Genomic DNA, 14,649 nt, shown 5'->3' with positions numbered 1-14,649 from the left:
AAAATTCCTACCCCTAGGACAGAAAAGGGAGGGAGAGGAAGAAAAAGAACCTCCTGGAAGCTGAAGAGGACATGAAAAGGATGGCTATTCTCTTCCCAACCTCTTTCAGGCACCAACATAGCACAAAGGAATGGAGTCTGTTTATTAGCACGAGTCAAGGCAAGCCTCAAACAAAATATTAGATATTAAACTCTCCTTAGGTATTTGGCACAGAGATATTATTTTACTCCCAAAAGACTAGCTTCTGGTAAAAGATGTGGGACCAGGCTATCCCTATGCCCGTATCAATAGGCCTAAATTTGACACAGAAGTACACGCTATTTTCCCCCCTCCAACTTTTCAAAACTCTATTTTACAGCAGGCTCTTTCTAATTGTACTTGAATGATTCCTTTTTCCCCTTTGATTCAGAAAAATGTGACTGAGCGTGGCATAAAACAGCAAGGAAAAAGTGAAGTGTAAGCTAAAACAGAATTTGAAGGCATCATGTTGGAAAAGTGCAACAGACAAGACTGACGGTTTCTAAAACAAATAATGCAGAACTACCAAGCACCTGTGGTATTAGGAACTGCATGAAGGCCATGTAATACCAGCCCTCTTTGCTTTCAGTTCGAAAACCCGAAGGAAATATTTTAAAAGATGAGAGTAGAATAAATTCAAAGCCTGGTTTCTTGTAGTTCGTTCTCTCGCAGATGGATTATCCCAAGGTTAATGAGACACAAGCAGCAATCTGAAGTTCTCCTTTCCCTGGCACATCCACAAGCGCCTGCCTTGTTCTCCCTCCGGACACCCCGTCGCCTACGCTCACACAGCACCCTCTCCCCATCCTTAGGTAGGTTTTTCTCTCAAAGCCACCCGCTCGTTACCATGCCACTCAAAGGCTGCTATTATCTCCAATAGTGCAGTTCCAGCCCAGCTGACACCAGCCCAGGGGTGACAGGGAAGCAGTTCAGGACCCGCACAGGAAAGGGTGAATAACCGACAGACCCGTTGCAGAATTATTTTCCTACGGCACGCAAGCCGACGTGACTCTGTGTCTGAGCAGCATGGGAGAGGCGTAAACCCAGAGAAAGAAACTCTAAGCCAAAACTCTGACTCTATATTCAGCTTTGACCCCTATCCTGCCAAGAAAACCAGGTCCCTTTACCATTAACGAGCCTCAGTGAAGCCAAGCTAGTCAAGCTACGTTCAAGCAGGCTGAAATCAGTTTTGGTGCATATGGCCAACACCTAAGCATTTTGCTCTAACAGTCAATGTTTTACCTTAGCTAACCACAGGCACTAAATACAAGAGTCTATAGGGTAATGATGTTGCCAGCACTAATTTCCACTATCAATACTAACCTTAAAAACAGTTTTATACATGAAAAATGTACTATTACTATTATTAAATGAACTTCTCTATTTCTCTTTTTATTAAATTTTAAGGGATTTTGCCTGCTTTATAACAACGCTGCTCCCATTTACTCAAACACTGTATTTTAAGGATTGCTTCTTAACCCTTTATGCATTTTCCTCCCCTCAAATTCACGTTGTCCATGCATTTAGGTGTTCAAAAGCAAGAACCTTCCAGGACAGATTACACATGAAGTCCTACAGCAGTGCAGATCAGACCCAGTTGATGCATTCTGTCAGCACCCTACAGTCTGACTTCCAATTACCAGACCATCAATAAATGGTCCACAACAGATCTCCAAGGCTAGTTTAAAGTATTGGAACTGAAACAAAAGAAACACAGAAGGTCCAGAAGAATTTTTTAGGATGGGCCATACCACAAACAGGTCTGTTGCACAAGCTCCTCAGAAAACACGACATAACCAGAATCATGTTTAGAGGTGAAAGACAAAATTTGCCCTTGCTGTAATAATGAAAATATTTGACCAACTGCAAAATATAGCTAGAAAGAAGAAAGCTGAAAATTCACACTGAGCTGACTCCAATATGCAACTTAGTCCAGTTTATAACATCAGTGCCTTTTTTTTAAAAAAAAAAAAAAAAAATTCAGTGTTTTCTCTACACACCCAAGTGTAGCTGACGTGTCTCTATGTGATTTGCTTTTCTGGTGATGAGTCACAACAGAATCAAACACCAAAGAATAGAGACTTGGCCTTTGTACACCACTTTGCGCAGTTCTCTAAACATGTATCTGGGCTTCACATATGCCATGAAAAATGTTTTTTTGGTACTTATAAATTGAACTCGGCTTCATTGCAAGTTGTGTATTTATGAAAATGTATACCATCAATATTCACATGTATATATGAAGATACAAGTTGCCGCAATAGGGGATTACCATTAAACTCCCATTTCCCACAATACCACAGTAGTGACTATAAGAAAGTTGGGCAAAGATCAGAAGAGACATACTCAGCCGGGCTTTAACAGCTAGATATACCTCTTGGTCATCTTTTTCCCCTCCCAAAATATTGAGGCATCCCCAACATAATTAACTCAGTGCAAGAATTACAGGTCAGATGGAGTACAGGGCTGCACACATGATATGTGCGTGAATATTCAAACACCACCACAAAACCCACACACTTCACAGGAACCTTGCAAATCTCAGTGTGATAACTTGCAATGTCAAAATACAAACACATTTAAACAGTGATTTGCAAGATTTCCTACTTGGAGGAAAACAATTATTAATTGAACCTCTGTCAAGGGAACCAATCTGGAATTCTAAGGACAGTGGATGAATTATGAGGAACTTTTAATAACTCCCATAAGTTCAAATTCATAGCAGTTTTTATTGTATACTGTATGTACTTACACAAGCAGAAGAGAATTGAAGAGTCAGCACACTAGCCAATATTTATCATTCTGGATTTTATTTTTTTGAAAGAAACCCCAAAGCCCTGCCACATTTATTCAGTGTTAAGTTTACATTCAATTTCTTTTAAGTCACTTAAAATCAGTAGTTTAAAATATATACAAGTGTTCCCCAAATTTTCAAAGTCTAACAGAATAGACAATCTTTCAGAGTTTCAGATTTTCCAGAAATCTTAACACACTGAAAAAACATCTGGATTAGAGCATTTCTGTAGAATTGCTGCAACTCAGTTCAAAACTAGTGGAAATGAAATGCTAAGGTTTTTTTACTTCTCTCTTTCCCTCTCCTTCTCAACCCCCTCCTCCTCCTACCGCCCCCCCAATTTATTTATTTTTTTTTTAATGGTGAGGTTATTTACTTTTGCTTATTTTTCCTTTTAGTTTTTAAAAACCCCACAAAAATAGAATGGGAGGTGGTGGGGAGAAGGAGGAAGGGTTCAGATACATACATAGAAAATAACTTTTTAAACTTTAAAAGGCAGTTTCACTTAGACTTATTGCTTAAATAGATAAGGAGCACTTTGTCAGTTTTAACATGAAGGTAGTTTTCTTATATGAAATGTAGTTTTTGCCAAGTCCTAAAAAAGTTAACCATATAAAAGTTGCATAGTCTATATTCACACCATTTAATTACTTTCATCTGAGGAAACATGCATTGCACATACAACTTATGCTCTGCCATGTAGGAGAACCCAGGCCTTTTTCCCGTCATTTCTACTGAATGTAAGAGTCTACAGCAAGCTTTTCACAAAAGCACATACTTTATATAATTTATAGCCCCAGTACATAATGACTGGCTGCCTTTTAAAATTTGATAAATGGTTCATAACTTGTAGGTCCACAAAAGAATTCCTTGCTGCAGAGTGGAATGGAATTTTTCAGGAATGTCTCCCTTATATAGTAAAAAAACTTCCCTTTTAAAAAAAAAAAAAAAAAAAATCGGTTTAGGGAAAAAAAGAAAAGGAATAAAGAAAAGAAAAAAAATCAAATTGCAACTAACCTCCTAAAAATAAGTTAAAGACTTAAAACTACCCATGCCACACAGTGGCAAGCATTTTTAGCATGATTCAATGCTACGTCCCCAGCTCCAAATGTTCTTCTTCTGTTTCCCTTCTATCTTAGCCTGCTTCCACCCAAGCCTCTCAACTCTTTAAAACCACTAAGATTCAAGAATACATCTTAACTTACTCTTGGATTATTTTTGGCAAATCTTCACTTATTTCAGGTCTCACTTCCTCCCTTTTAACCCTTCTACCTACTAACACCTGCAGCAAATGCACACCTACTACATTCCTCAAGTATCCAGATTCTTTTTGCTCACTAGCTCAAGTTCCTACCTACCAGCCCCATGTCAAGAATTACTACACTCTAGCTACTGAAAAACATTTATCACTTCAGTGAAAGTAATCAAAAAAGCTGGAATGCCTGAAACATTAAGAGAAGTGTTCAACTTAAATCATATAAAGCTAAAAAACACAGATACTAATACAAGATTTTTTTTCCAAGAACACAATATATCTATCACATCTACTGTCTATAATCACACTTAAAACAGATTAGTGACATGATTCTAGAATCAATATTCTTCAAAACTCAGCATAACAGGATACAGAAAACATTCTAAAGAAGTTGTTTTGTGAACCACCTAACCAACAAATCTTGGTTTCCTCCAAGCTGCCCTTTGCCTTTTCAACTCCCCTCACTTCAGGAACTCCAGCTTCCCAACCTTACCCGAGGTGTCCCATGGTACTATTGTGACTAGAAAGAGGCAGCGTATGCTGCATTATTTCAAAACTCTACCTAGGGCCGATGCCTGCTATCTGTTGCCAAAATACTTAAAATAAAACAGCCCAAGTTTTCCTCTGTGTCTCCTTCCTCTACCCCACCAACAGACCAAAAAAAAAAAAAAAAAAAAAAACAACAAACCATGGTATAGTCACATAAGCTATGTGTCCCTAGGATGCCAGGCTTAACATGGAAAAGCTTACACAGAGGCAACATAAGTATTAAATATATAGCTAAAGAAACAGCAGTAGCTAATGCAATTCTGTGCTTTCTTTCCTTCTCCATTATCTTTGTACAGAATTTTTACTTGTAGCTACCCCTATTTCTTCCCATTTGTGGTACCCACCAGCATGTCCTTGGTTCTGCTGCTGCTACACTCCTCTAAAGGCATGAGAGCTCCTGACTCACCCTCATGAGGCAAGTGTTCCAGAATAGGCACAAGACTGCAAAGCAGTGCCAAAGCCCATCTACTGAAAAAACTTGCTTTTCTTCAGTGTAATAGAGCTAGTTGTCACCCCGAAACCCTTAAGAGCATGTAAGTTCCCAGAAAACTGCAGAGTATTACAAAGCTTCAGATTCAACTTCCCACATGAATGTAGATTCAATCACATGCTACTGTAGCATTACTTAGTGTGTTAGATACATATGTTATAATGTATCTGCAACATAGGTCAGTTAATTCCACTGCAACAACCCTAACTTTTACTTCTGTAAGATTCTTTACTTCCATGTAACATGATCTTGCAGGTTTAGTGTGGGGGTTTTTTAAGGGAAAAAAAAAAAATCCCTCCTCAGTCCCCTCAGAAGCCTTTGTTTAACCATAATCAAGACAGACAAAAGTACGAAAATAACGGATCAAAATTTTACAAAAATAAAAGGCATTAGATCTGTATTCGACGTTTTAGAAGCTAAAGCCCAGCATTTACTTTTGCTTTCCATACAGTTCACCACAGCAGATGCGGTTTCTACACCACTACAGATGCATCTGAAGACATTCCAAGGTATACAATCAAACATGTAAAAACCTTGGAGATTACAGTCCATTCGATTCATACTACCAGCAGTGATTATTTCTCAAATTTCCAAATCTGATTTTTATCTGCAGCATTACAAGTTCTCATTTGCACATCGGCACGCCCCTCAGTTGTACGATAAGCGGTAAGGCACTTTCCCGAATGAGGATGGTAAATAGTCCCATCTTCTTTGAAATGCCATATAATAATTTCCGGGGTAGGAGATCCATCTTTTGGGCAGCTCCTCATACCTATGAAGTCTTCATGCTCAGGGACTTCAGCACATAGCTCAGTTACAGAGTTAAATCTAATCTCCTTATTTGATGTGTATTCAAAAAATTGATTGCCTCCCTGACCATGACATCCGAAGAGAGAAAGGTGAGCCCCAGTAGGATGATGTTCTGGTAAGACATAGTCGAGGCATTCTGAAGCTATTCCTGCGCTGCGGATAGCACCATGCCAGCCAGGACGATCTTCTGGTACATGCAACTCAGCAAATATGTTTTTTAAATACCAGTTAAAACTCTTGCATTTCAAACGTTCTCTTAATATCTTTCTCTCAGAAATATCTCCGTAGTTTTCTTTTCTTGCTGAAGGATTTCTGTTGTAAAAGTGCTCTTTGTACTCATCCATCCACACCTCAGCAGCACGTGCTGTGTTCTGAAGGAAATTTGGTCTAGCATAGGGCGCGCGCTTTGGAAACACATGGCCTACATGGGAGCACGGATGAATTTCCAACATGCCTCCACACTGCCAAACCCTAAACGATAATTCTAAGTTCTCCCCTCCCCAGACATCCATTCCTGTATCGTAGGTACCCAGGTACTCAAAATACTTCTTGCTGACAGCAAACAAGCCACCAGCCATAGTTGGGGATCTGATTGGGTCGGTTTCAGATTTCCGCCTGAGCCGCTCATGTTTGGGCACCGAGTGCCACTGGAATGTCAGCCGCCAGTCAAACCCCCCAATCATGGGCTCTGCCGTTTGCATGTAGTATTCAAACGTTTTCCAGTCAATGGTGTCAATGACAGGGCAAACAATAACAGTCTCATTCTCAGCGATCCTCTCGAGCAGTGGCTCCAGCCAGCCGGAGACACATTCACAGTGACAGTCTAGAAACGTGAGGACATCACCAGTAGCAAAGGTAGCGCCAATTAAGCGTGCACGAACCAATCCTTCTCGTTTGTTGGTTCTTATCAAACGGACCCTGTTCAGACTGCTTATGTATTTTTCGAGGTCACTCTTCAAATACACTTTATCACTCAAGTCATCCACCAGTATAATTTCTTTTAGAAGCACCGAAGGTGATGTTTCAAGAACACTGTGTATCGTCCGCAGCAACGTTGACCAGGCTTCATTGTAAAAAGCGATTATAACAGATGTTGTGGGCAGCCTCCTGTAGTTGTAAGATTTGGTTTTACAGCCACTCAGTCGATTATCTTCAATGTGCCGGTGGAGAGAGATTTTATCGCTCATGTAAATATTAATTGCATACTTCTCGATCAGCTCTTCTTCCTGTTTCTTCTCCTCGGGAGTCAGCTGCAGGCGAGAGGGCTTACCCCATTCTCCTGGGGCGTAAGGATCGGGCGGGGATTTGTCATACACGGGACGAGCCAAATCCACAGCTTCTCCCGCTCTGTCAGAAAAGCGCCTCTCCCATTTCCCTTTGGTGATGCTCTCCCCGGCGAGGGAGGCACCGAAGGAAGAAACCGACAGCTCGACCGCAAAGTAAGCGATCATCAAGAAGCCGAGAAACACGCAGCTTTTGCGGACCCACGTCCATCTTCTCGCCAGACGGATCCTCATCGCGGGCGGTTAAAAGCAGCTCCTAGCAGAGAGGAGCTCCGTCAACCACTGCCGGGCTCCCCCCCCCTTCTCCCCCCGCCCCAGGACGGAGGGGGCTTGCGGGGTCTTCCAGCTTCGGGCTCGGGCCGCCGGCCGAGAGCTGGCAGCCGGTCCCCCCGTCAGGGCCCGGAGGTTTCCCGGGGGACGGCGGGGCTTGGCAAGGGGGGGGGAAGCGGTGAAGGCGCGGAGCAGCCCCCCCGCCCCCGGCGCTCTCCTCACTTACTTCCTCCTCCTCCTCCTCCTCCTCCTCGCCGCGGGACAAACCCCTCCTCCCGCCTCCTGGTTTGCTCACAAAGTTGTCGCTTAAGGAAGGGGAAGAGACTCCCCGGCCCACCCGCCCGCCCCGCCTCCGCACCCGGCCAGGCCCGGCGGTTCTCCGCCGGCTGCCGGGGAGGGAAGGAAGGAGGGAGGGAGGGAAGGAGGGAAGGAAGGAGGGAAGGAAGGAAGGAGGGAAGGAAGGAAGGAGGGAAGGAAGGAGGGAAGGAAGGAAGGAGGGAAGGAAGGAAGGAGGGAAGGAAGGAAGGAGGGAAGGAAGGAGGGAAGGAAGGAGGGAAGGAAGGAGGGAAGGAAGGAGGGAAGGAAGGAGGGAAGGAAGGAAGGAGGGAAGGAAGGAGGGAGGGAAGGAAGGAGGGAGGGAAGGAAGGAGGGAAGAAGCGACCGGCCCCCCCCGCACTCACCCAGCCCCGCGGCCTCCGCGTTGAAGGCGACGCCGGTCACCGCCGCTCTGTGGCCTCGGAAAGGCCGGATCAAGACGGGGTCCTCCTGGGGAGAGGATGCGCACCGTCAGGCTCCGGGGACGGGGTGAGGGCCGGCGGTCCTCCCCTCACCCCCGGAGCCGCGAAGGCCCCCCCACGGCCGGGCCGGGCCCTCACCAGCGCGGAGGCCATGGAGCCGGGCCGGAGCGGCGGCCCCTCAAACCCCCCGCGCTCCAGGCGCGTCCAACCGAACCCCGAATTCATCCGCGGCGCCAACCCCCGCGTGTTACCGGTCCGCCCACGAAGGCGGGCCGGCCAATCCGCCAAGGGGCTGGGCGGGGCGGCAGGGGCGCCTATCGGTGGTGTAGGTGCTCGACTCCTTCTTAAAGGCGTAGAGCCGCGGCGCCCTTCGCGGCGCCTGGTTACCTCAGCGGCGGGCGGGAATTCACCGCACCGGAGCGGCGAGGCCCGGAGCCGCCTTCCCGGCCGGACCCGGGTAATTAAAGTCTCCCGCCTCGGTCAGGACACCGCGGCTTGCTGCTGGGAGAGGTTGAGCCGCCGAGGGAGCGCGGACCGGTGGGTGCCGGAGCAGGAGGCGGGAAACTGGACCTGAGGGTTATTATTTAAAATAAACAACGACGACGGAGCCTTTCGGGGTTTCCCCGTCAGCGCTTGTGCTTGTGTCATACAGAGCTGTCTTTAAACAGGCCTTGAGTGCTCTAAAATCGCCCAGCTACCTTTATAAAGTAAAATAAAACCCACCCCCACACCAACACCACAGAAGTGTCGGCGTTAGCGCTGCCAATGTCGATGCAGCTTCGTGGTAAGGGAACCGACCTCACCGAGAAAACACGGCTCCCGCCGCGGTGCTGGTGAAGCGAGAGTTCACCTCGATTAGCAAAAGGGAGGGATGCGATAGCAACAGAAGCGTTCCTGAAGAAGGAGCTTACGCTGCAATTACCCTCTTTTTTTTTTTTCTAAATCCGGTCTGCATTTTACAGAGTTTCGTCTGACATTAAACTCTTACATCTACAGAATCGGGTCAGTAATTAGGCCAACATGTAAGATTCGTCGGGTATAGGACAGTTCCAAATCAATTGCGTTTAACCGTGAAACGCACATTTAAAATAATAACTTTAAAAGTGCTAAAAAAAAAAGCAGGATTATCATAAGTAGGTAGGAAGGTTTCCGTGAAAAATCTGCTAGCCACTCCTTGCATTGATGTTATGCAGGCTAATAATTTGCCTTCACAGCTTCAGAACATAAAAAATTCCCCGCTGCGGTCTGGGAGAGCTCAAAGGGTCTCACTCAGTACCACTGCTTACAGTTCAGGAGATGAGTGCCTTTAGTCATTAGCAAATTACTGGGATTCCAGCTGCGCTGGTACTGTTTCACATCAGCGATGACTCAGATAAGGAAGGCTCCAAGGCTGTCAGGGAGTGACTTGAGATTGAGATACGGGATGCTCCAAGATTGTCAGGAGGGGACTGGGATATGTCTCAAGGTTGTTATGAAAGTACTAGTTATCTCTACTTTTGTTTTTTGTTTTTGCCGGGCAACAGGAGTCCTTGAGACAGTCCACATGGCTTGCTGTCTTAGCCCTGTGAGAGTTCCTGGTACAGTCAAGGGAAGCTTAACCGCCTGACTCATTACACTTATGCTAAGGCCTGGTGAGACTTCCCGAGTTCGTAGATCAGCCCAGAGAGGGGAAAGAAGTGGACCACCACTCCCAGACTTACTGAATCTTTTTCCTTTTGCCTTCTTCACTGCTGCTACACTTCCAGCAGCTCAGCATCCTTTACTCATTTTGAGGTGCTAGCAATAAACTGGAATCTGTACCAGCCCGCAAATTCCTGAATTATAAAGTGCCAGGTGATAGGCATAAAGCAAAGGAAGGACTGCGATTACCGAGAGAAAGAGGGCAGCATCCCTCTTTCTACAAATTGCTGGAAGAGTGTTTCTCAAATTGTAGGGCTTACAAAGTTAGTCTGTTCTTTGCTGCTTCTCCTCACCTGAGAGTGTTTTGAAGACTCCCAAGTGCTTGTAGGAAGCAAAGTATTCCCTTGCTGCAGACATATAATTAGCTATAATGACTGTAGTTATAAAGCTGGCAGGTAATAGTTTTTACGCTGATTATTTTTTCTCATTAGCATGCATAGATTTTATTTTTAGAATGATTTTAAGATTATTGTAATTCCTAATAATTTAATACAATTATGAGTTGGCATTGTCTTTTTAAGGTTGAGAATAACTGTTCAGCGATACACAAGTGCAATCTACTGTATTAAGTTGTTGTGCCCTGTGATGACAATGATAAATGGTGCATCAGAAAATATCTTCCAAGCGTAGGCTGTTGTTTCAGCAGCTGCGTTTTTTTTTTCTCAGGCGCTGAGTTAAAGTATTGTATGATGTCCAAACAGAAATTGTGTATATGGAGGAACACTTTAAGATTGTAACTCAAGGTTCGTGCAGGCTGCATGGTCACTGTAGGAAAGGGCCTAGTAAAAGTACGTGTAGAATTCAAGGACACATAGACAAACGTGGTGCTCTTTGTGCCTGTGTATTGCAATGACCACATAAATTACACTGATCACAGATGATTTCATAACAGAGGTAATACAATGCATGTGCACAAGGGGCAAATGTAATATACTAGCCCACCTAAAATTCTGTCACATCTGAGATGAGGACTTCTAACTTAATGTTAATCCTGCCTTAAAATAAAACTGAGAACCCCAACTTTAATTACGTGGGATCATATTGGGAGCAACTGTGTTAGCAGAGCTGTCCAGACCCGTGGAGAGGCCTTTGGCCCTCAGGCTGTTGGCAGACAGGGAACACAAGCAGGCAGTAGTGCGCCATGGGTGCTAGAGGGGAGTGTGAGATATGCTTTGCCAGCGTGGTGTCGGTTATTCATCCACCTACATGCAGGAGAAGAATGTAGTCTCAGGGCACAAAGATTTAATTATAGGCTGTCTTGCAGTTGTAGAACCATTATACCTTATGCCCCCGGCATCTTTGCAACCTCTCATCCTACCTTTTTTTCTCCTACATCAAAATGGTTATGAAAATAAATATTAACACTGTAAAGTAACTTGTGAAGTACTGTTTTTTTTGGTTTTGTTGAAATTTCTTCTTCAAAATCCCATTAAAGTCTGTTTGCCAACAGCAGCAAGAAAATGGAAGAGAAAAGGATACCAAGTAGGTACATATAGATTTGAAATGCAAGGATGATTTGGAATATATAGGATGTTACTTTTAGTCTAAGAAACATATAGTCTAAGAAACATCTTGGGGTCCTGAGGGAATTGGCAGGTGTAGTTGCTAAGCCATTCTCCATCATATTTGAAAAGTCATGGCAGTAAGGCAAAGTCCCCAGTGACCAGAGAAAAGGGAATATCACACCCAGACCCTGGGAACTACTGACCAGTCAGCCTTACCTCTGTGCCTGGTAAGATCATGGAGCAGATCCTCCTGGAAGTTATGTCAAAGCATATGGAAGGTGAGGAGGTGACTAGAGACAGCCAACATGGCTTCACCAAGGGCAAATCATACCTGATTAATCTAATGGCCGCCTATGATGGAGTGACTGCATCAGTGGACAAAGGAAGAGTAACTGGTGTCATCTACCTGAACTTCTGTAAATCCTTCAATATGGTCCCCCACAACATTCTTGCCTCTAAATGGGAGTGGTATGGATTTGATGTATGGACTATTAGATGGATAAGGAATTGGCTGGATGGCTGCATCCAAAGAGTTACAGTCAATGGATCAGTGTCCAAATGGAAATGAGTAACAAGTGGTGTCCCTCAGGGGTCTGTTTTAGGACCAACACTATTTAATATCTTCATTAATGACATAGATGGTGACATTGGGTGCACCTTCAGCAGTTTTGTGGATGACACCAAGCTGAGTGGTGCAACTGATAAAGTAGAGGGAAGGGATGCTATCCAGGGGACCTTGACAGGCTTGAGGAGTGGCCAAGTGCAAGGTCCTGCATGGGGCTTGGGGCAACCCCCAGTACCCATATAGACTGGGGGATGAATGAATTGGGAGCAGCCCTGTGGAGAGGGACTTGGGAATACTGGTGGATGAAAAGCTGGACATGAGCCGGCAACGTGTGTGCTCACAGCCCAGAAAGCCAACCGTATCCTGGGCTGCATCAAAAGGAGCGTGACCAGCAGCTTGAGGGAGGGAATTCTGCCCCTCTGCTCTGCTCTGGTGAGACCCCCCCTGCAGTACTGCCTCCAGATCTGGGGTCATCAGCAGGGAAAAGACACGGACCTGTTGGAGCGGGTCCAGAGGGGGGCCACGGAAATGATCAGAGGGATGTTGTGGCTGATAGATATTTGAGATTTTTCCCTTGTTCAGTGTATAGATTGTGTTTGTACTGAAGAACAAATAAGAGAACTTAAAGTGCCTGAAGGGAAACATGTGTAAAGGAAAACTGCATAATTTAAAACCAGCACTTTAAACCAAATAACCATCTAGATTAGAAGCCGAGAGTGACAATTACTCTGCCAAAGAACTTCTCTCAAAGTCATTAGAATTTGTATAAAAGTGGGTGTGTTATCCAAAGGGGTTTTTCCGTTTGTTCCTTTTAATTAGATGCTTTTGTATAAAAGATACATATCTTTCTAATGACTACAGTGATTAAATTCCTTAATGTTTCTCCCTAAGTACCCAAACAGCACAGTAAAAATACTGACATAGTAATATGCAGCTGAAGCATGCACTGAGCTGCATGTAAACCTCTCTTAGTGTTACCTTCAATGTCAGATTATAACTCATACTCTCTATAGTGTATGTGCATTATTTGAATCTGAGAATATTTGCAGCCACTGACTGTGTTCTGATAGCGGGACTGGTTTGACTATGGAATTTTGTGGGATAATCCTATTATGGTGTTTTATAGCAGTGGCATCACTACCTGGCTGGGTACCCACATGCAATTCCATATCTAAAGAACATCTTTCTCTTTCTTCTTTTTTTTTTTTTTTTCTGTTAATGCTCTAATGGATCATCAATACCAGTAATGCTTGCTGTGTTGCCAGGAACATGGCTATGTTGGTAAATATATTTTTATTTCAATGTGCTTGCATCTAGCTTTTCTAAAAATAAGTAAAGCAGTTCTTTTCTAAACAGATATGTGGTATGATGGCTCTTTGCCATTGTATACAATAGCTGAGAAACTGTCATGTTGGAAAATTCAATTTGTTGGAATCAAGTTAGTTTAGCAAGTTGTTCGGTAATGTGTATTTAAAATCAAGAACTATTCATGTGTCTTACCGGGTTCATGAGCATTAGAACAAGTTTGGAAGAATTTAGTACAATGTAGCAAAGGTTAGAACAAATTCATTAATGCTTCAGCAGATGCCATATAGAGTGGTGTTTATAGAATATCTTCCATTTAGTACTGCTTAACAACAGCATCATCTAGTATAATGCGGATATTAACTGCAAGAGTGAGTTGATGAAAACTGGTGAACGGTGAACTGTTCTATGGAGATACCCAGCTTGGTGGAGTATCTGTTTAGGTATGTATCACAAGGCAACACCTCACCTAAAGAATCTGGTAAGGAGAGTGATCTAGGGAATGGAATAAACAGGACCAAGAGAAATTAAAATAAGAAATTTAACTAGAAAGATGAGGTCTTGATATCGGAGCTCACTTAATTCTAGAAAAAAAAGTAGCTTTTACTGAAGTCCAAAGTCTGTGAAACCAAATTCTGGCTTAGGTGGCAAATTTATGAATAAAAGGTTGCAGTAAATCTATTTGCTGGGTGTTAACGAGGAACTTGGTATTTGCACAGAGCAGAATTCATATTAGTAGGTATTTTATAAGTTCATGTGGTTTGTTTTAAACCAGACTACATTAAAACTGTATGGGTGAGGTTTTCAACCATTAAACTGAAGATACGGAGAATATAAGGCATGATAAAACCTTAATACATCATGCTTGACTCAACTTTTCAAAAGGAAAACTGCTATATGCATTAGCTTTAAACAGAAAATGTAGAGAAGCACCTGTTTTTACCACCTCCAATTACAATTGATCAGGTTATTTCAGGAACCCAAAAAGCTGCTAGAAACACTCAGAAAAATACACAGGTTCTCCTTTGTACATAGATAGACAAACAGGGTATGAGACAGAAACATGAACTGAAGGCTGTGTAATAATCAAGAGTATATCAGTGAGGTTGGGTAGTTGATGATACACCAGTGAAGACCAAAGACAAGAAAGTATTTTTTCCTGTACTTGAAGGAACAAAGCAGAAAGGGATGCATAGATGTTACTATGAGGCTTTCGGAAACTAGTGGGATTGAATGAAACATTACGAGAAGTGCATATTATAGCAAAAATAATCAGATACATTAATACGGTGCTTTTTATTCAGAGATTGTTAAGTATTTTTCTAGTTCTATTAGTTGTTCTACAGGTAGGAAGTTGCTTGCTTTCACATTTCTGTAGAAGCATACAC

General features: G+C 43.4%; 2 protein-coding genes across 5 annotated transcripts in view; both read right to left on the bottom strand.

Annotated features, from left to right (window-relative positions):
- POC1B (POC1 centriolar protein B) overlaps nucleotides 1-8,432 on the bottom strand; it is a 55,711-nt gene extending 47,279 nt beyond the window's left edge. For all 4 annotated transcript variants that reach the window (XR_011322577.1, XM_069773414.1, XM_069773415.1 and 1 more), the window contains exons 1-2: nucleotides 8,345-8,432; nucleotides 8,150-8,234 (exon numbers count right to left, since the gene is read on the bottom strand). Coding sequence is in view for 3 of the 4 variants with exons in the window: in XM_069773414.1 (XP_069629515.1) it covers nucleotides 8,150-8,234; nucleotides 8,345-8,431 (172 nt within the window). In the remaining variant the exon portion in view is untranslated. The remainder of the gene's footprint in view (nucleotides 1-8,149; nucleotides 8,235-8,344) is intronic.
- Nucleotides 2,810-8,384, bottom strand: GALNT4 (polypeptide N-acetylgalactosaminyltransferase 4). The gene is made up of 3 exons (XM_069773412.1): nucleotides 8,345-8,384; nucleotides 8,150-8,234; nucleotides 2,810-7,455 (listed from the first exon to the last, which is right to left on the bottom strand). Exon 3 carries the CDS (start codon nucleotides 7,431-7,433, stop codon nucleotides 5,682-5,684), a length of 1,752 nt encoding a protein of 583 aa, XP_069629513.1. The 5' UTR covers nucleotides 7,434-7,455; nucleotides 8,150-8,234; nucleotides 8,345-8,384; the 3' UTR covers nucleotides 2,810-5,681.
- Nucleotides 8,433-14,649: the final 6,217 nt, after the last annotated feature.

This window comes from Haliaeetus albicilla, chromosome 28 (genome assembly GCF_947461875.1).
Source record: "Haliaeetus albicilla chromosome 28, bHalAlb1.1, whole genome shotgun sequence".
Classification (NCBI taxonomy): Eukaryota; Metazoa; Chordata; class Aves; order Accipitriformes; family Accipitridae; genus Haliaeetus; species Haliaeetus albicilla.
Note: the sequence above shows the minus strand (reverse complement) of the source record. Positions and strands in the feature narration are given on the sequence as shown.